The following is a 27,657-nucleotide window of genomic DNA, read 5'->3' as shown; positions in this document are numbered from 1 at the left end:
GCTGTAACGTTATACGTGTATATTATAGTAAAAAATTATCTAATTAAGTGTATAACCTTACATGTAAGGTTTGATTATATTTAACAAGACTGTATTTTTTTTTTACCGGAATTAGCAGAATACAGTCCATTGTCAGAAGCTCCAAATGGTGGCTTTTGGGGATAAGTAGGCCTGGTTGTGACTGGTCTCACTACGGATGGATATCTGGTGGTTGTTGATACAATTACCAGAGGTTTCCTAGTGGTAGTTGTTGTCGTAGGAGAACTAAAAATAATTGGAAAATAACAGAAAACAATTACGTAGTGCAAATACATATAATCCAAAAGTAAAGTTTCCAAGATAGTGTCCAACGATTAGGTACTAAAAAAAGAATAAATAAACTATAAACAATAAAATTTACATAGAAGATACCCTTTTTTAATGACAGAATAAAGACAAAAATTATTAAAATTGTTTTTGCAAGAAAAACCATCACAAAAGTCTTTACTGCGGAATAAAACTTACTATAAATGTAGTTCTATAGAATAGCAAAGAGAATATAGATAGAAAAGGTCAAACAAGAGGACCAATAAAATAAGGGGATGATGGGAAAAATATTAAACTGTCCAGTAGGACAGTTATTTAATGGTTGATCGTCAAAAACTGCACGAAAAAGCTTAAAGTAAAAAACACCCAACTTTGACAGTTTTTTTCTCTTTTTCTTTAAAATATAGTGAAAATCCTCGTTTATAATAATTTTTTTGCAACTGCATAGATCAAATAGCTTATATTTATAATTAAAGTTGCACATTATATTTAGCTATTTAATTTGTCCAAATAATATTTATTATACACTTCATTTTATGGGCAGATGTTTAATCTTTTATGAAATGTTGACTGTCAGTATGAGTGAAATTCTGTGAATCTAGTTACTTAATGAAGCATGAAAAAGCTTTTATCGTTGAAAGTAACCATTTTTTTTTATTATCAGACCATTGACACAATTAACAGTTCAGTTTCATTTACACTTTCAGTGATTTAGAAAAGTCCGATATGCTTTGCACTTTTATAATGGAGTCAGTATTTGCTTTATATATTTTGTCATGCTGACTTTATGACATTATTTATTTAATTAAAGGCACGTCAATGTCTTGAGGACATGGCGACAGGAAAGAGGCCTTTCAATGCATTGCCAGTCTCCAAAGAGGGTTCTTACAACTCGTAGGATAGCGGCGGACTCTAACTTGGGAAGCTCGCGTGGAAGTGCACTAATCACTGTTTTAGTTGATCTCTATAATTTATTATTATTTTGGGAAATGCAAGAACCTTATGTAATTCGTAAAAATTTTAATACAATTTCGTCAAAGTATGAAGCCAATTTACACAACTTTGATATACACAGACTATACTCGTCAAATTACAAAATGTTCAAAATTATCTTTTACTCTACCGTTTCATGTGACTAGCATACTGTTCTAACTTGCAGTAACTTCTCCATTTTATTAATATAATAAATTTCTCAGTAATTTCTCTTTTAAAATCATTCACAAAGCCTATTTAATAAATCCTAACCAGCTCTGTAATCTTTGTAATCTCCATGAAAATGAAGATTTATTTCATTTATTTATTACCTGTCTGGTTTATGAACGTATGAGAATAAAATATCTACCAATTATCTATTCCAAACACTATTAGCAGAGAGGAACAACTATTTAATTTACTAACATTTCAATCAACTAATATAAGTATTGTAATAATGCACTATTAAAATATTTAAGTTACAATTTAATTTTGAAGGTTATTTCTCATTTATTATGATTATTTTTACATTATGTAATATATTATTTTTTTGTTTAAGTTCTGTTTGATTTTTATTTCGTATTATTTGTTGCTAAAATGTTTTGTGTATGCAACTCTTTCTGTACACCTGTATGGATAAAACAGAATTAAAAAAAAAAAAATTATTTACATAGTTACTAACTCTCCATCTAATGGGCAGCATACTCCTGGCACGAACAAGCTCTTGAAACAGATGGACTGCCTAAGATTTCCAAGATTTAATAACAACTGTGGACAATTAGATAAGTCTTGGCAAATACCAGGTCCTCCTTCGGGAGTTGTGCACGCTCCAGGATTATTACTACCTCCATTTCCATTTATAGCATTTTGATTTGTCACTTTTCCAATTGGTAAGACACGAACTAGTGGGGCAATAGTATCCGTCACATTACGACCAAGAACATTCTTTGAAATAGTGTATATAGCACCAGGTAAATCTTCATTTGTTTCTTCCTGTGGAAATTTATTTTCAAAAATTAATTTAAAATATTAAATAATACATATTCAGTAAAGTAAACATAAACATCGGGTGTGCAGGCAAAGTTATACCTTTACAAGCATGATTATTAGTCTACAATATTTTTCACATTGGCATTTCAATAAATAAAGCAATTTGGCAAACAATTCGAGCGACTTTCTTGTTTAGTGATTCTCATCCTTCTAATGAAAAAATTAATTCGCATATATGGAAGAAATTTTAAATATAGCAGTTAGTAACATATGTAAGAAGATTTTCATAGAAGCGCTTCATAGAATACATTTTTCCATGTTATTTGGAATGTACTCGAAAATGACTTGCAATTTTGTGTAAACTTGAATTGCTAATTTCAATTAATATTTAAAAAAATAAAATAAATAGCGTTAAGGGTATATTAGGCTTGCAGGGGCCCAAAACATAATGACATTCAGAAGTTATTTTGCCCTAAAAACCAACGGACTCTATGTACAAGATAATACTAGATTTAATGATTTACAAGTTAATATTAGATTTATAGAAAAAGTTAATTAGTAACAGCTAATAACTGAAATGAGAAAAAAAATCGTGCGAGTAATTCTAACTAGGATTACTTACTAATGGCGCCACGGTTGGTTCACTCCGAGTGTAATTGACCAAATACCTTCCAACGGTATTTATTGCGCCTAATGTTTCTGTGATAGTTTTTAATGTGTCTGGTGAAATATGTCGTTCTTCGGTATCTGGCATCCAATCTGGAGCCGGTGGATAGGGTACTGGCAGGTCACTATCTTGCCATAAAGGAGGAGGAGGTTCGCCAAATTCTGGAGCGACTTTGTTCTTTCTTGTACGGCGTGGCATTACTGGATCTGGCATGTTGAAAGTCATACGTGACCATCGCATACCACCTGTAAATATTACAAGACATAATACATATAAGAATTTATTTTAAAGTCTAAATCATTTGTTTTCTTCTGTCTTCGCTTCAATCTCTTTTTTTACCAAGTTAGTTAAAAACCAGGTAAAGATAGTTGTACTCTACCATATTTTGAGGTAAATATATTCCCCCTCTTGTGCTCAAATATTGTTTGTATAAAATCGACCACACAAATGAGCTAAATTTAATTACTAAAAAGATTATTAAATGAAAACCCTTTTCTTATATCAAGATATTTTATTTTGTTTTTAATTTCAATACAAGGCTAAGCAATTTTAATTAAAATCTTTTTTTTTTTCTGGTGAATAATATTTAATCAATGAATAAAATTTAAGATTATTATTTACCTATCGTAGTTAATCAATTAAAAATTAAATTTTCTAAGGAGCCGAGCGTTGGATTTCCCTCGACCATAACTTAAGTTAACCTCTGAAATATTTATAAATTTTAACTTTAAAATTTAAAAAAAAAATTAAATTTAAAAAATATATATGCATAAAATATAAAGGCACTACAATTTGAAAACTGCAAAAAAAAGTCTTGCTAGAGTTTCTTCAGATTTTTCGCTTTAAATTATCACTATTGTTTTAAAATTCAGGTGTAACCTGATATTTTTATGAACTCCAAGTTTTTTTTGTTAAAGACAGATTTCTGTTTAAAATTCATTCTTCGGTGTACACTTTCAATTTTAAATGCCCTTAAAAACAGTTTGGAAAGTTGTTTACCGTCTGCAACAGGTAATTTTATATTCATCTATAGTCAATGACATGGTTCGTTAAGTGAATCGGGGAAGAAAGATTTAACATAAACAAATCATTAAATAACCTGCTGTATATAAATATTTTATTGTCAGAACAATAAAAAACATAACAATTGAATATATTTTTTTCTAAACCGTGATTTCAACTAATATAAAAACTTGCAAAACTACTAAGTTAAATTTATTTGTCCTTTTGTAAGTGAAAAATTGCTTTGCCGATTGAAATCTCTCCTTCTTTTCTTTACCTTTCTTTTATTACAAGATGTTGAAAATGGTATGTATACATATGCCCCAGAATATAACCATTGCAGACAAGTGAATTTCGTTAAATCAAAATTTTTGTGTATTTATTCGTCACTATAACTATAATAATATAGGAAAACGTTCGTTTTCGAAATGGTCTGAGATAATTATTTATTATTAAACAATAAGTCACTGTCGCTGTTCTAGGGAAATGAGGTGAAGGCCCATCTCCTCAAAAATTGTCTGATAAACAGAGAGATCTTTATTAATAAATGCTGTGGACACTAATAGAAAGGCACAATTTATATGAAACAGTTTGGAGACAATATTCTTACATTCTTTTACTAACTCAAAAAAAAAAAAAAAATTCTTTTTATTAATAGACTTGAATAAAGAGCCTCTAATTTTTCTCTAGAGGAGCTGACTTTAATTTTTTAATAGATGTTTATAATACTTCGGAGAAATATTAGATCCATTAGGATTAAAAGGAGAAAACATTCCACCATAACTAAATTTCTAAGCCGTTTCTAGAAAGCAAACTGATTTTTACATTGACACAAAATAAAAGAGACACTGGAAATCGTTCGTAAACAACTTAGATTTGGACCAGTTCATTATAAATTCAATTAAAAAAATAAACTAATAGTTTCACGATTTTGAAGACTAAACAGAAAAATATAAATATCAATCTAATTGTAATTATGTTATGAATTAAATTTAGCAAAAGTTTCGGTATTAAAACCGAATGATATGGTCACTCATACCTAATATTTAAAGGCAGACTTAGTTAATAATCAATTTATCTTAGTTTAGAAGTTTTTGGGTTTTTACTTGGTTTTTTGTACAAATTTGAGGTTAGAAAGTAGCTCTTTTGATTTCACCTTTTACTAAGAAAAAGTAGTATTAGATTGAATAATGTATGTTACCTTATTATTATTTTGAAATTTCTTTGATCACTGTACTATAGTCGGGCACAAAGTCAGTCCGTGAACCTATCTTCGTGCAACTAAATTTAAACTCACCTCGTGAAATGGTTAACTACATCAAAGATCCAATTTAGAAAAATATCAGTTCCAAACATTTTGATGCTTAAGATATTTAGATATGAATGAAATGTACAGACAAATTTACTATAATTTTTGATTAAAGAGTTATTAACACTTGTAACTCATTAGAAAATAATTTAAAACGGAATATTCGGTTTATCCTTTCACTATGGGTTTTATTATTTTAAACCAACGCATCAGATGATATAGTTTTTCGGGAAATTATTGCATCATAACTTGTTATACGTGTACGGCTGACGAATTTAGGCTGAAAAACCTTTCCATTGAATCTCATGACGATTCCTGAAACAGGTTTTGTTTCGGATAGAATGTACTGTAGGAAGAGTGTTGAGATCTAATTGAATGTGTTGTTTGGTTGAGATACCCATAGGGTTTCACTTTCCCTGTGAAGGAAATCCGCCATCGTATTACTCTGCAATTTGTTAGAATAAAATTTAAGAAACAGAAAAAGTAAAAATAATTAACCTGTTAAAGGTAATACGTATGTATATTTAAAATCGTAGCGAGGAAAGTGTTAAATGGATATCTTTTATTTTACTGCGAACCGTTGAAGCTTTCTTATAACATATAGTTCCATATTATGTTTTGTATGCGTATTGCATAATTTTTATGTTCGGCCAGATGTGAAAGCTGCTTTAAGACGCATTATTTTTTTTATTCTAGTAATCTGGAACTGAGCTAATTATCAAAGCATTATTACTTAATATCAAGTCAAAAAGCTGCCTTGGTGAATTAATAATAAAATTTCTACTATTATTAATATTATTTTATTTTAAAATGTCCTTTAGTACTGAAGGACTTTATATACTTCAAATGTATTGTTTTGAGGTTTTCTGATTAAAAGTAAGATATGCCTCCTATAAACTCACTGTGTTATTTATAAACTCAAAATGGTTCGAAAGAAAATGTTCGTTTAATTTAAGAGCAATTGGGCGCCAAGTTACAAAATAGTTTTGGAGAAAAATTAAAGAAAATCCAATCCTTCTAATAAATAAAATATATAAATATATATATATATAAATAAAATAAGGCACCATCCCACAAATTAAAAATATCTTTATCTTTGTTTAAAAGCGCACATATGTTTTTCTTCATTACTAAATCTACATTTATTTATACAACCCTTCTTACACAACTTTCCTACCGAAAAGTTTTAATAAAGTAGTTTGCCTTTTGATTTACTAAGCCAATACATAACTAGGTCGGGCAACCATGGATTATCGTAGGTCTCCTAACGAACCATTGTAGATTAAAGAAACATATACATTGCAAGGATCTAGCAGATGATAACTAATGAAGTAATGAATGAAACTGGAAGAACAGAAAAGATTACAGTAGTTATCCAACTAATTAATAAAAATTTTCTAATTGAACTTACACATTGTGATGGATTTTAATTAAAATATACATCTTTAAATAACCTTTAGACTACACATTTCATTAGTGCAATGTAACAAATAGGACGAAAAAGAAAAACATAGTTCGCCACTATAATTATTTGTTCTATTTTAGCTCAAGTGAAGAAAGACAGCGAAAAAGATTCAGCCACGTAATTTTATTATTATGAATTCACCCCATATAAATTGGCTACAACGGAGTATTGGAAAATTTCTACAAAGAGAATTCCCAACCTCTAATGTAATCTCAAATTACCTTGTTACATTAACATTTGTATATGTATGTCAATAAGACGAAGATGTGTTTAAAATGTTTGGTACTTATCACAAGGGCTTTTTACTTTTAGGAGGTTATCATGGAGAAGATATCTTATCTGAACAAATACAACATCCGAGGCTTACGAAGTAGGGCATCTTAAAGCTACAATACATATTTGTGTAACCCAAATAGATAAATATATATTTCAATAGAACTAATCAACTTCTGCGCCATCTTTAAAACTAAAACCATTTATGGATTAGTATTTAGTTTATTTTTTTCGGGTTAGTGGGGGCAATGTTTAAATATACTTATTTTAAATATGAGACTGATATTATCTAAGTCTAAGAACCACAATGATGAATGCAGTTTTCTGTCTCCGCACAATAAATATAAATCTTCTGTAGAAACTCATTTCCAAGCTTTAAAACGACCACATTAGTTCCTCTAGTCCCAACTAAATTTAGTTTTTTTTTAAAAAAAACTATCATGAACGACAAAATATTTTATTAAGACTTAAGAGAGCCATCATTTATCACTGATAAGATCAAAACTATTTACTAGCGCTATTGTTAGTCAGTCTTCAATATCTTAGACAATTCCTTCTTGTCAACTTTCATATTTCAGAGTGAGTGTAAATGTTAAACAAATTTGTTAAGATTATTCATTCTCTTCAATAGGAGTCATATAGAAAAATCCAAAAGTAAGTGGCCCGACAATGTATGATACTCAGTTTTTTTTTTCTCTCTATTTTATTTAATAAACTTCATTTACTAGGTTGGAAGTTTAATTTTTGTTTTTACTGATCTATTAAAAATTATGCAATTTTATTTTTAAAAAATTATACTTTTTGCTCAGTTTTGTTTTCTGTTTTTGATATATTGCTCCACTCAAACTAACTGTTTCAAAATGAAGTAACATTAGATGTTGAAACTATTCATCAATCCTATTGAGGAGAATAGAAAGGTACGTAAATCTCCTGTTCAGTAAATCTGTGACGGCTCTCCTCCTTCTTCAGTTTTCTTTTATTATTTGAACATAATATTACTGAAGAAGAAATTCCAACTTCCAAGAAAACATCGCACATTTTTATAAGAGAAAATCGAGTGTATGATGACACTAGATTAACAAAAAAAAATGTATTTTCCTTCATTACTATTCAGGTTCATTGTCTTACACAAAGTTAAAGCCAATATTACGCTATTGGAGCAGGAAGAATGCATTAAAAAATATTTATAATAAATTAATATATATTCATTCGGATAAATTGTCGTTTAAAATATGCATACATTAAGTGTGGTCAGTGAAGAGGTAAGTGAAACTACATTGCGGGAATTCCCATTACAATTTATGCACGTACCCGGAACTACTAAGTTTGAATTTTCTATTAATTAGGCTTCAGTTCTTTATTATAATTGCCATCTCTTTTTTTAAACAAATTTCATGATGAAATTGGTTATGAAACTTATAAAGTGTTCTGGAAATACAATGCTGGATAATATCCAATAGGAGCAATAATAAAATAATTTTGAGAGTACTTTTAAAGGAAACTAATGATCTTCCTACCATCCAAGAAGCCAAAGAACCGTAAGGTAGCTTCTTCATTAACTCAACAAAAAAGGTTTGGTACGAACCGTATTATGTGTAGCAATGTCTTGTGAAACCATGACGTCTAGATAGGAACCAAACCATGAATCAGAAATATTCAGCTATAATTGCTTCGACACTCAAGGAATTTATCGAGGAGGATGAATGTTATAGGCGTCTGCGTACAATGTCTGGTGAAATCTTAAATTCAGTAATAATAATATTTGCTAGTATTAAGAAGAAAAACAAATCAATGTTTTAAAATAACTAATTAATGAAATCTTATTATCATATTTGACAATATCAGGGCGGGAATATTTTGGAGACTGCTGGGAACATATGTTTGACCGCAGATTAGGAAACCATAACTCTCTCAAATTGTGTCATTAGCTTAATGTAATATTCCTAATTTTGGTGATATTCAGCAATACCTTACATTTAGGCCTTATAATAAAACAGGTTTATTTGTCAAATTCGTCTTTAAGATTAATAATAAGATTTTCTATGTTCAGAGAACATTATTGCATAAATTCAACTATGCAATATCATTTTAATCAATTAATAAGCAAAACCCATGTGCGATTACTAATTGATCAGTACATGGCGAAAAATAATTTATAAAATACACGTCATCTTAAAAATTGTCAAGTTTTGTATGTCAAGATTAACTCAAATGTAATTTTTTCTGACAAAAATGTTGCTCAGCCCTGAAGATGTCCTGGTCGGTAAAATGAAAGTCTGGCAAAATAAATAAAAAATTATACTGAAAATGGTAATTACTTTTCTTCCTCCAATAAGTTTTCTAAAGCTAATTTCCCCTGTAAGCGTTAGCAGATTTAGTAATTGAGTGACAGCATCACTGTTTACAGTAACAATCTGGGCCATAGGTTAGCGGTATTTGGAACTCATATGATGGCCAGTGTAGTTATTGCCAAGTAATTATGGAAGAAAGTTGTGCTATGATGTGTAGTGACGTAATGCTGACCTTGAGTAGTGAGTCATTTTCTGTTCAAGAGTGGATGTGGAGGGAATCCTCAGCCAGTGGAGACCACTGAGGCAGTTTTAAGTGAAAGCGATATTCTACCGGATCTTCTGTTACTAAATGAATGAACGGCTCTTGTTTTCTGCCTAAAAACAATAACAAAAATGTATGTGATAATATCCTGTGCAATTAAATTAGAAAATCAGTTTTAAGAGTCTCAAAGGAAATCCCTTTTTATGCAACTACATATGGTGACAAAATAATTTTACGAAATAGGGATTTCCAAATTTCTATATGATTCATTCCTAAAACTTAACAATTATCATTTAATAAAATTCTATACTCGCAAAGCATCGAAAGCTGTTTATATATTCTATCTTCAAGCAAAATTATTTAAATTACGGGAACAATTAAGGGAAGGGTGTTATCTCAAAAACTTTTTAAAATCAATCTTCATGAATGGGATGTTTACAAAAACTACAGACCTTTATAGAACATATGGAAATACTAAAAATGAATACCAAGTTTTCACTCAAAATTTTAGTAACACAAAACTAATTTTCACAGATATTATTTGTTGGTAATATCCTGCAATCAATAAAATGACAAGAGATTAAGATGACTCCAATGCTACTCTAGAGCTGCAAAAAAAAGAAAAAACTTTACTATTTGCGCACTACGCAAAAAAGAAGAAGTTTTTTGGAGCCTTTTTTAGAAAATCTCAAAAAACTGAAAATCTATTCAGTAAAGAGATACTTATACTCGTAGTTGAGAGATTTTGATGGGTAAATTCTAGTTTGTTTTATTGAGTAACCAATCTGTCTGTAATTTTTCAATAAGAGCTAGCGTTCACAAATACATGATGGCCCTTCCCATTTGACTTAGAAGCCACAAAGCAATCTTAGTGAAACAAAAATCTATCATTGAAAATGATGCAAATATATTTATTTGACTTTTTTCTGACTGCTTTCCTCTGATAAATTAAATAAAATAGAGACAAAGCACTCTATTATGCAACAGCATTGCGATGAAACAATATGAATAAGAAGTTAAAAGTAAGATGTGAGAGTGTGTCAAGGATATTGTAACAATAGTGATTGACTTGGTTAACGGGAAAACCAGAATTTGGGCCTCCTCTATTTACGCAACACATTCAGGATTCTGATTTCTAGTTATATAAAAAATAATTCACATTCTGAAAATCTCTATTATTATTTTAGTTTATAATATTTCAATCAGCAGACAGATGCTGGCGAACAATGGAGGTGTTCAAATTGAGTTCGTATTTTTCTCGATAAGCTGTGAGAGATCATACAATTTAAAGAAGTTACAAATAATTACAATTTACAGAAGCTGCCTTGTTTCTCTCAAATAACATTCAAACAGTAAAAATACAAGTTATTCTTGACCAGATTACGAATATTTTTTCATTCTGTTTAATTCAGGTAAATGTTGCGCTCGTGCTGGATTATTATTATTATTATTTTTCTTAACAGCATTAAAGTTTTTTCTGTAATTAATGTTGGAATAGCGCTCGAATTTGACGACTTGGATGTATGGAACTTTCGTATTCATAGTTAACGATAAATCGAGGTATTAAGTAAAAATAATTCGTTCAGTAAAGATTTTGTTAGGGGAAGAATACTTACAACTTAAACTGTAAAAATGCGATTAAAACAAATGAGCCATTATTCACCATTTTCATTGGTGGAGCGCCACGACCAACGTTGTTTTTATTCTTATGAATACTAATTAAGGCATGAAAAGATAATAATATTAAATTGTCTTGTTGCCGACGTAAGGGTGGGTTAGTGATAAAGGATCTCAATTACCAAGCTGCCAATTAATATTATCATGAAATCTTATTTAAATAAATAGTTAAATAAACTTGCATAAAGTAGATCGCAGGTAAAATGTAATACTTAGCAAACTGGAAACAAATAGTTTTATGTAAATAATAGTTCATTAAAGCTGTACCATACTTGTCAAGAGTATGATCTACGTAAGTATGGACACAAAAACTTCAAGTCTAGTGCGTGGTCACCAGCCCACGACCATATCTGACACAAATACTTCTGTCTGAAGGTTTATTTTATTTTCTTCTTTAAATGATTACCCGGGTAAATAGTAATTACGCTCTTTTTAATTTGTGTGGAAATTATGCACAGTACTTTATAAAAACATCGATTACATACTTTAAACATAAATTGGAAATATTGGCTTTAGATCGAAGAGAATCCGGTTGTCCCTATGTTCTAAGGGAGAAAGTAGTATGTCAGCTGGCCCACACTATGCCATTAAGATAAGCAAATATAGCCCTCAGCAAATATTGTGCATTCATGCATTGTATTTATGTGGAGTAGCAAGAATTTTTACGTCTTCTCTTGGTCTGTGTTTAATCATTTTTATTTATGTTCTTCAGTCTGAATAATGACTGAGTTGAGGTCAGCAACACTTCCCGTTAATGTTTTTTAGTAATCTTTTATCCCTTGATCATTTTTTACTTTTTTAAATTTATGGTATAACAGAAATTATCGAGAGACACCCGCTAAGAGGTCACTTAGGAATGAAGAAAAATAATCTGGTGTGATACCACATACGCACTACACTACTTAGTACGATGCAATTAGAATTAGTAAGCATCATAGTTGGTTTTAATACTACAGGGGACTGTTGGTCGGTTTATTGCAACTTTTATGGGAAGCGTGATTTTCATTTCACACATAACTCCTCTAATATCAGTGTAGAGTTGCTGGAGTAAGTGTCGAAACAAAGATGAAAAGCCTAATTATACTGGCTTATTAAAGGATGTCAATTTTTCAGGGAGGATGTACGTCCAAGTTCCTAATTCGATGACCGAATAGAGGCGACTAGCTAACGTAATTCACTTTAAAGATCTCACATTAAACAATAATTAAAATCCAAAGCCTAGACCAGGAATCGAATCCAGTACCACAACAGAAGAAAATGAATACAAAAAATCATTTTAGTGCAGCATTCAGTTTAGCAAACAACACAAGATAAAGGAGAAGGCGAAATGAAGCCAAAAGTGAATTGGAAAAAACAAATTAGTGGAAAAGAATTGCGATTTGACTTCGAAAGTTTCAAACGACTATAGCATTATCGTTTAAACTTTCCATCCTTCTAATCCAAGAATTTTTTTTGTCAAGTAACCTCAAGTAACTCAACTGCAAGCCTACCACTTCATTTTTTATGCATTTATTTTTTAAATATAATTTTCAATTCTTTTCTTTTTTTTAATCAGAATATTAGTTTACGGAGAATTTAAGAAAGCTTTGACCATGACCTCACTTTGTGTGACGCCTCTAATTTTAAAGAAAATCTGCCAATTAGTTTGGTGGGTTGTGCTATGAAGGAAATCGATTGCTTTTTTTTTAACTTTCACAGCAGCGACTAAAATAATTGCTTTCGTTTGTATTTTCTTTTAATGATAAATGACACTATGAAATTGATTTTAGTAATTCAAAAAGTAATTTTTTATCACAACCAAGGTTATATCGGATCAACTAGACCCTTTATACATTCTGAATCAAATAGTTGCAAATAAATGTTTATTTTAGGCATCTAAGAAGAACAGTTTTTAATAAGAATCTAAGAATTTAATCTAAGAAAAAACTGTATTTAAACATTTACTTAAAATTATTAAATCAACAAGAAAAATTACATTCATTTTAAGGAACCCGTTAGAAATGTGAAAAAGTGTAATTTTAAGGTAATATGTATCACTTAAACACTTTTTATCACAAATGAAAGTATAAGAACTTTTCTTTTAACCATATAACTATGAGATTATGGAAACAATATTTTTAAATTCTTCAATCTTTTAATATATTTATATATAGTGACCATTTTATGATTATTTTATTTACTTATGTTTTGGTAAATTTTAGAAAATAAAGAAATTAATTCCTTTCACCAACTTTCCCTGAAGCCAAGTGGGAGAATTCTGAGTTCAGGACCTTTAAAAGCCCTTTTTTAATCCAGAATTTTCAATATTTATTTACTGTGCGGTTCTGGTTTGATTTTTTTTTAAGGCAAGAAAATCTATAATAATTATTTATTTATAATGTTTTTCTCGTGAGAAATAGGCTCTTTTATTTTTTGTATTTATCACTAAAGCGTACCTGGGGCCCCAATCGGGTAGTTTAAATGCACATCAACTTGAGAAAACTCATCGATTTTTTTTATTTTTCAATACGATTTTCTTCAAGATAAGTACCTCTCCAAGACAAGTATGTGTCTGTGAGACACAGACCGTACAAGAGAGTAGCACAATATTCGAAACTGAACTAAAGAAATTATTTAAATTAACCATCTTCCCGAGGGGCAAAATGCGATATCTACCTCTTCATGGTACCCTCTCAGATAACTGTTCAAATTAGAGTCGAACAGAGGTTTGAGAAACGGTTCCTTAGTCAAGTTTGAGGTATTCCTCAATCTTAGGACTCATTTCTTGCTGAGAGAAGGAAGTCATCCTCAGAACAACAAGAATAATAACGATTACCATAAATAACTCACCAAAAATTCGGACATGCATTTACATAATTAATCTCATTATTGGCACAGTTAGCTACTAATTCTACCAGAAGGCATGCCGAAATTACCACTCATTGCAGAAAAATCGTAGAAGAACGCTAACAAAAAAGAATATTTCAAAAACCAATTGGAAAAGCAAGGTTTGAAATAGAGAGCTGCGCAACCTAAATATTCAAAGATTCCAAGATCATCTTGGATATGGATGGTGTTTATCTTTCAGAGCTACGAGTTTAATGGATAGTAAATGAAAACTCATTTTATTTTACTTATAATTCTTGCCTATAAAAAAATATTGTGTTTAGAATATCAATTTTTTTTTTTTTTTTTGGTGACCCTCCATTACGAAGCTGGTTTTAAACCTGTTCCAGGAAACTTTTTTAGTGTGTTAATGTACACAAAATTAATGATTTTTCTGATGATGGCTGACGTCATCTTAAATCAGTAACACCAGAGAGATTTGTAAACTTCAGCTAATTCCCGTGAACGGAATTATATATTTTATTAATATTTTTAGTGGAAGCCGGTATTTCTTCACTTGTCAAGTATGCAGTTTCTATTTTCTCTTTTCACATCTTTTATATTGATTTTATGAAATTTAAAAATGCTCACCGTTTTCCCATTGCTGTGCAGCTGTCTCCTGATAGATACATAATAGACCTAAAAACAAAAATTATACATAATTAGTTCATTAAGAAATTATGAAAAGCGTTGAATTTAGATTCATTTATTAAATATCTACGATTGTTCGCAGTTAGCGATTTAAAGGAATTCTTACGAACAATTATGTGCCATTTTAGAGAAAAATTGAATCCTCACTATAAGTCCTCAATATCATAATCTTATAAGACCTTATCCTGAGTTAGCGTCCTGAGGGAGCGAAACCTAAACGCTAGCTAAGGAGGATGAACGTCTTCTCAGTGTTAGGCAAAGGAAGATCCTGAAGAAAATATTTGGCCCGTTATGCTAGGCTGGAATGTGCAGAATGATGTCAAACGAGGAATTATTTGATATTATATTTCGAAAAGTTCCTATTTGACTTGAGTCAAAATTATTTATCAAAACCACTTAACCAAAAGTACTGCTTTACTGAATGAATATTTCCCTTTTTTTTGTGGGGGATTATCTCGAAAATAACGTCTTGTGAGTATCGACACCATATTTTTTTACTTTTTCTTACAATTATTTCGATAATGTTTATTTTCATTATCAGGAAGAAAAGTGGTTAGTGTGTGCGAAGAGTTATGCAAGTGGGAAGTACATGATATGAGGAGAGGTTGGTTTGTACGGGTGAAAGTGAATTCAAGGACAGAGCTTTCTTTCTGGGCTGTTGTAGTTTGAGTGCATCTCTTACACAATTATTTTATAAACTGGACAATGTGTTAACTTTTATTTTACAGATTCTAGGTTGTCCTTTTACCTGTGTAACGATACCACCAACATCATTTTGGTTAACTTACATATTTTAAAAATTTTGTGAGAAGCATTAACACACCTTTATTACAATACTAATTCAGATTCACATTTATTAATTCTTTAAAAAGTTCAATTTACTCAAATAAATTATGTTGAACGGGGTGTGGCTTAAGAAAGGCTAAATCCAAAAACATCTAATGAGGCTATAAGTGTACTTTTCGTTTAAATGCACATTAATAGCATAATAATGAGTTTCAAATGAAATATTTCGTGCCTTAGGCTTATTAGATCCATAGAAATGAAAAAGCTTTATTAAAACGAGTCAAGAAGCAGAGACGACTTGAAACAATACTTTTCATCCATATTCCAGTTCGACAAAGATTTGTTAAGTTTCTTCTTTAAATAAACAAAAAAAAACATCTCCCCGGTTCTAAGGTAAGTAAGAAATAAGTTTAAGAAATAATTTATTTGAAATCTGTTCCAACATTTTGATCTTATTTTGATTTTGAAAAATCTTATTTATCGGCCTCAATAAATAAATCAAGAAATACTTTAAAACTGAACAAACTCTGGAAACGAAATAACCAGCGAGGCAAAAAAGAACATCGTACATTTATTCAAAAGTATCTTACCTACATAAGCTATTTACAGATTAAAAAAATTATAATTTGATTTCATTGTTTTGTTCAATTTTAAGGCGCCAAGTATAAATAGGAAAATAGGAATTGTCTTCATTTGGCAAACAACTTTCCACGTGAAAGTACATATAACATATATATGTGGGCTGCAACGACTTGTGTGGGACATGAGTAAATTCTGAATCAGACTTATGACTGTTTTTCTAAGAGTTGTTCTGCAGTTGAGTACAAATTAAACTTATAAATGTTGGCGATAGATTTGTTAAAATCATAATTTCAACTCAAAAAAGCTTAGCTTTATGGTTTAAGTACAAGTGCGAGCAAGGGTCCTATAGATTAGAAAAATAAACATAACTTTTGACTTTTAAAAGCTTTAAAAATTAACTAACTATTAATTCTCATTTATTCAAATCATTAAAATAAAATATTTAGATATCAAGATGGCAAAAATGGTTTTTAAGTAGTAGACTGTGTATGAGTATTTTGTAATTATACGTAGCTCCTTAGATCCAGTTTCATAAATGTAACCTTTTTCAGAAAAAACAAAATAGAAACGAGTCTGATTCTGTTTTTCTAAGGAATAAGTAACCTGTCTAATATTCGATCTAGAATTGTCCTTATCTAAAGAACGCTACCACAGTGCTGGAGATACTACAGCCTCTTTTTGATGCACTATGCCACGCACCACTAAACGCTCCCTACCACCTCTGTACTGAAAGACATCTTGAGGATATATTTGCTGCGCCTATTCTGCCCTTAAAAGGCATAAGCCAGATTAAGTCAGCATGGGGACTCTGCCTGTTTCGAATGAAGATCGCTTCTAATTACCAACAGGAACTTGAGAATGTGTGCCACTTACGAATTGCGTTTGGAGTCGAAACCTCCTGAGGTGAATGCACAACGAAAGTTCAAGGGTCGATGTCCCACATCGGCCTAAGTTTAGGTTTCAGGCATTCCACACATAAAAAAAAAAACTAATTCTAAAAACAAGTCCCTGATATTCTTCGTGAAAAAGACGGAAATGGAAGGAAAAACTGAACAAAGAGAGAGTAGCTGCTTCTATCTTATCTGCTTCAAAATGAAATGGACCTTAATTAAACTATTTTCAAGTCACTGGTAACATGATCGTCACTGTGTTAACATTCATGCCTGACAAATGTGATACAAGTGTTCTTCCCCAAATAGTATGAACTTGAATAAATTTTACATTAGCTACATTAGGGCTAAATGTGAAGTACTGAAAATGCAATTTTTTTTAAAGGCCTAAATTGTTAAAATTCTACTTGTTTATTTTGGTAGCACACTTATAAGATTACAGTTCATAAATTGAAAATAATTTACCAACTGATCCTAACTGATTTACAAACTTCGGGAGCAGCTACACTCTCTTTGTTCAGTTTTCGCCTTCCAATTCCGTCTTTTTTTAAGAATAATATCAGGGACTTGTTTTTAGAATTAGAATTAGTATGGAATGCCAGTAACCTAAAAATTAAAATTGCAAGTATAAGTTGGAATGACTATTATTTAAAAAAATTTGTTTATCTATGTATAAGATTACTTACACATTGAAGAACGTACACCTCTGGAATGTTTTATTGCTTTTTAATTATATTTTGTAGTCAGTTATTTCAAAAGTGCTACAGTATTTCAAAATCCTACGCTTTTCTTTTCTGTTGATTTCTCTTCAATTTACCTTTATTACTTTCTCCACATATAATCATTTGTATTTTTAACAATATGCTTATTATATTTATTTGTCTATAGATGTATAAAAAGGAGGTATATGTATAGTGGGTAACAAAACACATGAGAAATGAATATGTGGGTGGTTTTATCGCCTTTTCCCCAATATAATTATTATTTGCTATTTCTCGTTTTTAACTGGATTAGACATCATGAAGATTATGAGGGTAATTGCCCTATTTTTTTTTTTAAATTATTTCAGCCGCCCCAGTTTACTTCAGACCTTTGCAATAATTTGGAATAGTGTGGATAATGTGATTAATCATCAATGAATGTAATAGTAATGAACCTAATTGACCCGGCGAGAATTAAAGTGGCGTAAGTCCATTTTGAGCAGTTTTGTGATAAAATGAGTTTTGTGTTTTGCTCTGTAAAAAAAATGCAGATAATAAAAATAGCTTTATTACTTTTGTTTTTATTATTATTACACAGAATCAAATTTTTTGTTGCTATTAGAATGTAATGTCTTCCGGTCCTTCCAGTCAAAAACACTCCGTAGAATCGCTAATGCTCCTCACTATGTCCCTAACTCTACCTTGCACCGAGATTTCCTTGTTCCTTATGTTTCAAAAGCTGTAAGATCCCGTTATATTAAATTCCATACAACAATCACCTCACATCCTAATCCACTAGTATCCCAACTTACTGCATTGCCTGGAAATACTCCCAAGACGGCAGGTGGCCACGCGATCTTCTAAATGAAGTAAGTGCCAGTGCACAATAGTGAACTCCTCTTGGGAAGTTTTCTTTGGGAATGGGTGAATTCTCCTCTCATGCTATTCATGTACTTATCTATTATGTTGTATATATAAGATTCACTTATTGCAGAAATATATTGCAGTTGTGAAAGTAAATAAAGTAAAAAAAAAAAAATCCAAATTATAATTTAACTAATAAAACCAACACTAAGGTTTATTTTTAATTTTTAGTTAACTAAAACCATATAACAATTCACTAATTAACACCAAACGACAATAAACTTCACCAAGAAAACAGTCATAAAGAAACAAACAATCTGGTGGACTTACGCCACTGTCATTCTCAACAGTATGAGCTTTTGATTAAGTACTAAAACTTTGTGCTTCTCCTGATGGCCAAGAACTTAGTGCATTGTCACTCTAAACAAAACAGTTGTTGTAGAATATAAAGCTGTCGTTACCTTGATTTCAATAAAAAATGGACTTACGCCACTTTCATTCTCGCCGGGTCAATTGTATAAATTGCGAACGTTTTCGTCACAAGGCAAGAAATGTGGAGCTATGATCGCAGCTTTATATATTTATTGTACACACACACACACACACACACAATATCTATATATAAATAAGAGAAAACAATAAACGCAGTTAACAGGTGAAAATAATGTATTTTCTAGAAGCCAAAAAAATGTCTCGGTTATTACTGATTTCCTGCTTTAATTCAAAAACATGCATGCCATTCTGAATTTTTTTCGTTTATATTAATCGGCTCTACGAAAAAAAAAAATTGACAAAAAAGGATCTGAGAAGAAAAGACTTGAAGTGTCCCCTGCATTTGATTAAAAAAGTAAATTAATGAGCTATTAATTCATCATGGCTTAGTGTGTATATGTTAAATAATAGGATATTCTTGTACATTGTGCCCATACTAGCACTTCCGCCTTTATTTTTTTCACTGACTTTCGAACTTTCATTGCAGTCCATACAGTCCATTTTCCTATTGTTATACAGTGTCCGAGCTTTATTAGACAGGAAGGGTGAAAATAGTTTAATAAAGACCGTGGAGTAGTTTCATAGCAAGTCAAATATGTCTGTGCGGGCGCCAGCACTCGCGAACAACAGAATACGTGTGCGTCCGTACGGAAGAAAGTTCTCGGCGCTGGAGTTCAGTGAAAGTGAAGCTGTTTTATGCACTCGATAGGTCGAATGGCTCATTATTATTATTATTATCATTATTATATATAAATATATATTCTACAAACTTACTCTATTATAAAGCTAATTTTCTTGAGATACTTGTGTTTGGCACTATTAAGAAGACACTACTATACCTGAGAACTAGATTTTATTATTTTTAAAATAAATATATATTTATCGGGTTTAGATTACACAATTTTCAAAATGAAGCATCGTTATCTCTAAGAAATAATAAGAACCTCCAGCATTCACAGATGTATACTTACATTTAAAGATGAATGTAAGGTGTTGAAAGTTTTGAGGGTCTAGATTTTTTTTTTTTTTTTAACTGACTACCAGAATCACTACGAATTGGCTTTCTGACTTCATGCAATGAAATCCTTTGTAACAATAATTAGTAACGTACACACTGAGCCAAAAGCTATGAAATAAAACTATAGAGAATATTGTAAAACGTGAATTGATTATTGTTTCTGACATTATAGATATTAATGCTTAAGGGTTGGAATAAATTATTTTAACATTTTTTTTAATACATATACCTACTCATTAAATTTGATATTGGACGACTTCAATATCTTTCTATAAAGTCAAGGGCATAATAACCCATTGGTTCATTGCCCCCCCAAAAAAAAATATTTTACATTAAGCGATTGAAATTTTGCCACTTACTACATATTACATTCGGGTAAGTGGTCTTACATCTTTATTTGTTTAGGGTGACTTTAAAAAAATCCACTACTACTTAAAAAAAATCTACTGAGACTCCCCAGAGTATCAATGCTGGTGCTTAGGGTGATATGTTTGCATGAGAGCAAGAATTCCAAAGGAAGTGGCTACCTAGCTAGTAGTCTTAACCATTATTATAAATTAAAAAATGAGAAAATATTATAAAATAATTATTTAAATTTCTTTAAAACGTAACTAATTCTTTATGAAGTTGCCAAACACTTATATACGATCTACTTCCAGTTTGAATGCCGTTATATCCAGGAAGCCTTCAGCTTTAATTGTTTGTAGCTGTTTACAGCGATACTGTACGATCGGTAGTAAATGTAGTTTGATTGTCGTGACTTTAGAAGAAAGTGATACTTGAATCTTTATATAAGGTCATTCAAGGTGAAATCATTTGTTTTGTATCTCTTTTAACGTGCTTTTATTTCACATTAAATGTTTTTCTATTGTAAATTTTATATTCATTTAATTAAACGAAAGACTTGGAAGGTTTTAAAAAGCTTTTCTTTGTTACTTCATTTATTTCTTTGAACCGTCAGCTCAACTTTCTATTACTACCTTAAGAGCGAATGCCCATACTGTCCAAAACTAATTTGCATTAAAAAAGTACAAACGTGCTTTATTAAAAAAAAGAAAAAAAAAAAAGGATGTAATAAAATATTAGAATCAAGACCGCTGTAATATGTCACTAGCGGGTTAAACTTGTGTGGTAAGCGATGTGAGATTTTATAGATAGGCAAATTGCATACTCATGACCCTAGGTTCTTTCAGCTAAACTATTAGCCACGACTTCAGCTCACTGAATTTGGGTCAAACTTTATTTAAATCCTACAACTGCGAGTTTCTTGAAATGTAAGAGGATCGTTAATAAATAGATAATTATAAATGCAAAGAATGAACGGTGCAAGACTGTCGAAGCAGGAACAAACCAGTAAGTCTTGGATTACTTCTATTGTACAATATATATTGAGAAATGAAAGCTTTTCACTCCTTTCATAATCCATATAATACGAGACGAACATTACGAAAAAATATTTAATGGGAATCCCACAATTTATCGTAACCTTTATTGTTTTTAACACCATTTTTTCTTCTCAATTCCTTATTTTATACCCATCCGAAAAAAATTTACTCCCAAACTTCAAAAAGAAAAAAAAATAGAAATAAAAGGCCGTCCTTGTACCTCAGAAATTACTGAACAGAACCAGCGGCATTTAGAGGCCCAAGCATTCCCCATGGCGTTGGTAAACCCTTGATCTCCACGACCAGTTCGCACGCTAGCACGAATATTAAGTGCAGCAAATGTTTATAAAAAAACTCTAAATTTTAAAAACTACCAACTGGAACTTGAGGAAATACTAAGAGAAAGTTGTCTTAAGATCTGTATCATTAGAAGTTTTAAAACTAGATTTTTCATTTAATAACAATTAAAATCATTAAAAAAAATTGAACTTAAGTCACTCAGTAACAAACCTGTTTGATTGGATTTCCCAAAACAGCATAATTGATATTTAAATAATTTAAAAGTAACAAAAGTAATTCCCCAGTTATATAATATAATACACTTACTAAACTGATTATATCAATCGAGGAAGAGAAAGTATTTAGCAAAAACAAGTTTCCTGGAAATTTATAAATCTGAACAGAAATTATGAAATGGATGAGGTTACCAGAGGAACCTTTTTGGAACTACCAAAAGTTATATTTTAAAATGTAACTTTTAATTCAACCTCTTTTAAGCTGACAGGTATATGTTTTAGATTACTTTTGATGGCTCCGGGACTTACGTCGGGGTTGGCATCTATAATGAGGATACCGGCTTCGGCATCAACATTTCATTTGGAACCACTATGCATCCTTTTGAAAGCGTTCAGTGTCTATCGGAATTAAATTACAGATTAAGAAGTAATTCCACAGACGTATTTTTTTTTAAATTTAAGATGCGTCGACATCTGCGATCATTTTCTGGGCACGGCCGGCCTATAGTCTGTCATCTCTCGTTACCGAACCAGTACGCTAACCATTAAGCTTATCCTTTCCCTCCCCAGTCGTGTTATTATTCTTACTAAACTGATAAAATCAACTGAAATAATTTGTTTTAATGTTGTCTCATCAAATAATGACTTTACTTTTTGTTACATCCCTGTAAAAAGGAAGATTTCAGTTAATGCCGGAAATCAGTTTAAAGGTTCCTTGATTACGAAAAACAAATTTTAAAAATGTATGTAACATCAAACATTATTCAGTCAGGCGTAAAGCCTCTGCTGAAGTACCATTTCAGCATATTGCTCTTTTCACTCTTATAACATTTATGACAATTTTCTATTTAATGAAATTTTCAAATTAAAGTTCTAAAATGAAAGAAAAAATACAAATAATTTTCAAAAACTCCGAAAGGGTGATGTATGTAAAACGGTTTTCTTGAGTTTTCTCCGAAAGAAGAAGAGTGATTATTCTATTAGTCGCAAAATTTGTAAATTAAACTGGCAAAACGTAAGTTTTATAAATAATCAATTCAATCAACTTTCTTGATTTAAAACCAACGCACTTGTATTTGATTTCTATTTCTGAGAATACAAAACATTTTCTAAGATGTACGTTCTAAAGTAATAGTTAAGTCCAAGTGAAACAACCTTTCTAGGGATTGTAATGGGTCAGGTAGTGTCAATAAAAAAAATCATTTGTCTGGAGAAGTGGGGATTACTCCACCGTAATACCGCCTAAACTTTCAACAATAAAAAATAATAATGTCGTTCCGGAAGATTTTTTTTCAAGAGATATTTAAACAACATCTATTCATTATCAGGCAAATAAATATACAGTGAATGTATATATCGCAAATGTCGGGTTGGCTGCATGAAGGAAAGCAACGATAGAAAATAGAAACAAAAAATCGTTAAGAGATACAAATGTTTACTTCTCTTCAATTCACAAAGATTTTTTTCTATTTGCATTGCATGACTAAAGTGTTCTGGCAAGAAAATAACATATTTCATTAATACATTATACTCGTATTAATAACATATCGAGAGATGACTGTTCTGGACGAATGTCTAGACAGCGCAACTCAAAACGAAAAACTTAGAAAAATATTACTCGGTCTAATTTGCAAAAAGTCCTAAGAAAATTTATGGCAAACATCCGATAAAAATAAGAACGTCATACCGAATTATGGCTCTGTTCTTAATATTTCGTTTCGGCTTAAAAATTTTAATTGTAAATATGCTAAACACAACAAAAATTACTAAATAAAAGAAGCTATTGCTGCTTCAATTAACGTTAAGTATAATACTGAAATGACGACTTACTAATCAGAAAAAAAGGGAAGATACGCATTCTGTAACGCACTAACTCAAAGAAGCTTCAGTCACAACTAATCACCAAAAGAAAGTGAGAGTTCAGCTGCCTCTGGCAGTAGGGCGTAAACCCCCACCATAAAGTGACAGCTTTACACAGTCTTCCCGGTTTCAGTTTATGTTATTAAAGTGGTGTATTAAATCACAACTACCAATTTTTTAAAAAGAATATACTTAGCAGTGCTCACTTCTGCACGAGTAAAACTAAAAAGAAAAAAAAGTAAACTACCGCCTATTTTATTCACGCAGATTCACGTCCAACAATCAAATTAGTTGTCCCGGGCGGAGGCGACTAGCAAAACATACTTCAAAACGGCATTTTTTAACCATGAACTAAAATCCAAGATCTAAACCGGAAATCGAACCCAATACGACAATGCATCTCAACTTTGTGGGCCTCGCCTCTAATCGCTCGGCTACCTCCGAGAGAATAAAGGATAATAACTTGGATGATGCTTATAGACATAAAAAAGTTATGAGCACTCTTATTACATATACGTCTAAATGCAATACGATTTCTTTCTTTTATTTTCCCCCAATTACATTCATTTCAATGTAAGAAAATAAATTTAATTGTAACTGGAAGATGAAACTGAAACTCCTAAAACATTTTAGAAATGCTTATCTATCGATCCAAAATGTGAAAAGTTTAATCATGTAAAAAGCAGTACATGCTTTTCAGCTTAAGGCACATTACAGAATAATGATGAAGCAATAATTGGAAATCTTTATCACCCATTTAGCAATAATAATGGAGAACTCAAGAAGCTGATGATGTTGTAAGACCTCTGCAACCTTTAAAATAGAACATCACCATCACTTTTTCAAGAAAATGTTTGATGAGTAATATTTAAACTTTTTAAATTGCCGCGTCATCATTCCAAATAAATCATGAACTCAAAGAGATCGGGAAAGTAAAAAATCGTACAAAGATTTGAATGAAGATGGTACCAGCTTTTGCAGGCCTGTCGTAATGTAGAACTTCTTGTTCAGCACTAAGACTGCCCATTTACGGAGAGTAACAACGGATGTTTCCTATTCTCAGATGAGTCCCGATCTTATATTCAGTAACCAGATCGCAAAATACAAATCGTTTTAGAGCAAAATCAAAGCATAGTACATTTCAATCAAAGCAGTAGCTTCCTCAGGAGTGATAAATACAACAACAAATTTAGAGAAAAGAATGAAAACAACACCACAAATAACCATGTTGTTTCGTTTTTTGCACTCAATTGTATGAAATTTCTAATTTTAATTTTTTGGATTCCAATGATAATAACATTGATTAATTAAAAATGAATAAGCTGCAATACAAGTTTAATTAACATATTTTTAATATGATTTATAATTGATTTTCATTTTAAACTTTCAGTTAATTCGAAGTATTTTACTCACATATAGTACAGTTGAATTTTCCAATATGATTTTCCTTCTTAATATTGGTTTGCTTAGCAACAATAATTCATAGAACGTTCCAATAACTCGACGTCCACAGCTTAAGAGGAAATATTATTGCTTAGGTTTAGAGCAAAAATTGTTTAGAATCACATTCCGTAGTCAATCAGAACTTTAGAAGTGTGCGCTGAAATGAAAAATAAATTTATAGAAGTAAACTTAGAAAGTGGGGAAAAAGGTTCAAGGGTAAGGTAACAAACGGTGCTATTTAAACAAAACAAAAAAAAATATGAAAATCACAGACGTTTGTTGCACCCCTGGTAAAAATAAGTAATAAGTGCAGTGTGAAAATGTGTTTGCATACCTTATTTACTTCTCTAGAACAAATGAACATAGTTACTGCATCATTTTTTTGGCTTGTTGAATCAAGAAAAAATCAAGTGAAAAGATAAAAAAAAACGAACCATTTAAATAGGGCGACAATTGTTGGATCAGCGTTGAATGCGACAAACATCTTTATAAAATAGACAAAACAATATTCATATTTCAGTAAATTTCCACTGTTACTTTCTTGCAATGTACACTAGGTATCTTAATTATTATCTTCATTTTTTAGAACTTATTTCAAAAATCTCTAATAAAAATAAAAATCTTGTAATGCTCACTTATCTGATTTTTCCCAGAGGAATAACGATCGTTTGATCCTTACAATGGATTTCAGCTTAAAAATTGTGTGAATGACATCTCAGTCGACAATAAACCCTTCATTTTTAATAAGCAATAGACATATTTTGACAAATAAGAAGCGAGATGGATTCAGGAGAAATAACCAAATAATGCTCCTTTTCTTTAAATCAGACAAGTTTCGGGGTGTCATCAATTAATAATTAGACTAAGTTGAAGCCAATGTTGAATGTTTAAAGTGATAGAAAGTGCTGACATATAATATTCAAGTAGAACTTAAAGCTAAAAATCCAAACAAGTTTTCTTAACGCATGAATAAATAATAATTGAATTTTAAGAAAATCTGACAATCACTATATATGTACTCTTCACTACTTCACAGTTTTAATAAAACGTTTTTATCACAGGCAGCAGCTACACCGAAGTTCAAGGTAATAAAGCTTTGTTTTCTTTTGGTTTACAAGAACATTCACCAGAGTTCTCCACTTTCTGAAGAATTCAAACGTTTATTTATGCTTGCAATTAATAATTTAATTTTTGGTTAAATTTAATTGTACATTTTTTGTTCTATACATGGACCTTCTAAGTTAACAGTATAATTTAACAGGCTTTTAAATTTTAAAATTACCGATTCAGTGACTGTCTGTTTCAATCAAAGACTAGGAATATAGTGAGAAATCTCAAGAGGGCAGGAAACGCACATTATTGAAATTAACAGAATCCAGATAGCACGTCTAAATTCTCAGTCTCCATATCTCGCTTCGCAATGTTAAAATTGTACCTCTTGACAAAAGTCTACCAGCAATTCTACTATTTAGAAAAAAATTCAATGACCATGTCTTTACAGTAGGGATGTAAGAATGTTGAAATTCATAAAACTACTTCTCACCCAACATCTCATTTTGTAATGTTCAGTTCTCAATAAAATTTTGTTCAAAGAATAACTACTTCTAGCTATTATCTCTGTTCATAATAAGAGCATAAAAGTTGCCATTTCAACAGTGACTTTATTTGGAAGAGTTTTAACTATGTAAATAAAGATATACGGAGGAGCTAACTGTCCTCACCAAATCAGTTGGTTTAATTAAGTTTGACGGCTATTAATAGTTAAATTTAAAATTTTAAATAAATTTAATTATTATTACTGTGTCGTTTCTGTTGTAATATGCTTCATTATACATTTACCTTCATAAATTTACTAATCAACGCACTTACCTTTGCGTTTAATACCTTTTGATGCAGTTGTTTGTTTGAAAATAAGCAATTACTGGTTTTTCCACATGTTTTGAAAAGTTACGTAAAATAATATTAAGCCGAATGGTTCAAATTATTAAAAGTTCTTTTTCACTCAGAAAGGGAAATCTTGTTATACCTACCGTTCTCCTTTAGGCTGAAGTTTAAACCTACTTTAAAAGTAGGTTACAAATAAAAAATACACACATTTACAGGTTTTCTTGCCAGAGATATTGTGAAAACAAAAAAACTTAGAAATATTTGGGTCAATCTACTGTATCTAAAATGTGTAAATCATATCATATTGCTTACCAATACCTACTGCAAAAAGGCAAAGGCCTACAACTGGTAGATTTCCAAAAAAAAAGATGCTAAATGCTGATGTTTATCACCCCAAAAAGCCATATTGTAGGGCTGCCTTATTATATTAATAAAGAAACAATATATTTTAGCGCATGAAGTCGATTTTTCAAAAAATAAGTGTATTCAAGATTATAAACAAAT

General features: G+C 30.8%; 1 protein-coding gene across 8 annotated transcripts in view; it reads right to left on the bottom strand.

Annotated features, from left to right (window-relative positions):
* LOC141460172 (proclotting enzyme) overlaps positions 1-25,927 on the bottom strand; it is a 31,553-nt gene extending 5,626 nt beyond the window's left edge. Inside the window, exons 1-7 of one of the 8 annotated variants that reach the window (XM_074139906.1) lie at positions 25,237-25,927; positions 17,454-17,594; positions 14,671-14,718; positions 9,508-9,650; positions 2,891-3,180; positions 1,949-2,271; positions 107-264 (exon numbers count right to left, since the gene is read on the bottom strand). In XM_074139906.1, coding sequence (XP_073996007.1) covers positions 107-264; positions 1,949-2,271; positions 2,891-3,175 — 766 coding nt within the window. In that variant the 5' untranslated portion in view covers positions 3,176-3,180; positions 9,508-9,650; positions 14,671-14,718; positions 17,454-17,594; positions 25,237-25,927. Of the gene's footprint in view, positions 1-106; positions 265-1,948; positions 2,272-2,890; positions 3,181-9,302; positions 9,482-9,507; positions 9,651-14,670; positions 14,719-17,453; positions 17,595-17,674; positions 18,708-23,793; positions 23,860-25,236 lie in introns of those variants that run through there. The other 7 variants (XM_074139911.1, XM_074139907.1, XM_074139905.1 and 4 more) reach the window with 7 other exon arrangements.
* Between the last annotated feature and the right edge of the window lie 1,730 nt (positions 25,928-27,657).

The sequence above is a fragment of the Rhodnius prolixus genome, unplaced genomic scaffold, assembly GCF_049639745.1.
Source record: "Rhodnius prolixus isolate KJV_2025 unplaced genomic scaffold, Rpr scaffold_6, whole genome shotgun sequence".
Taxonomy (NCBI): Eukaryota; Metazoa; Arthropoda; class Insecta; order Hemiptera; family Reduviidae; genus Rhodnius; species Rhodnius prolixus.
The sequence above is the reverse complement of the archived record's forward strand: the minus strand, read 5'-3'. Positions and strand labels throughout refer to the sequence as shown.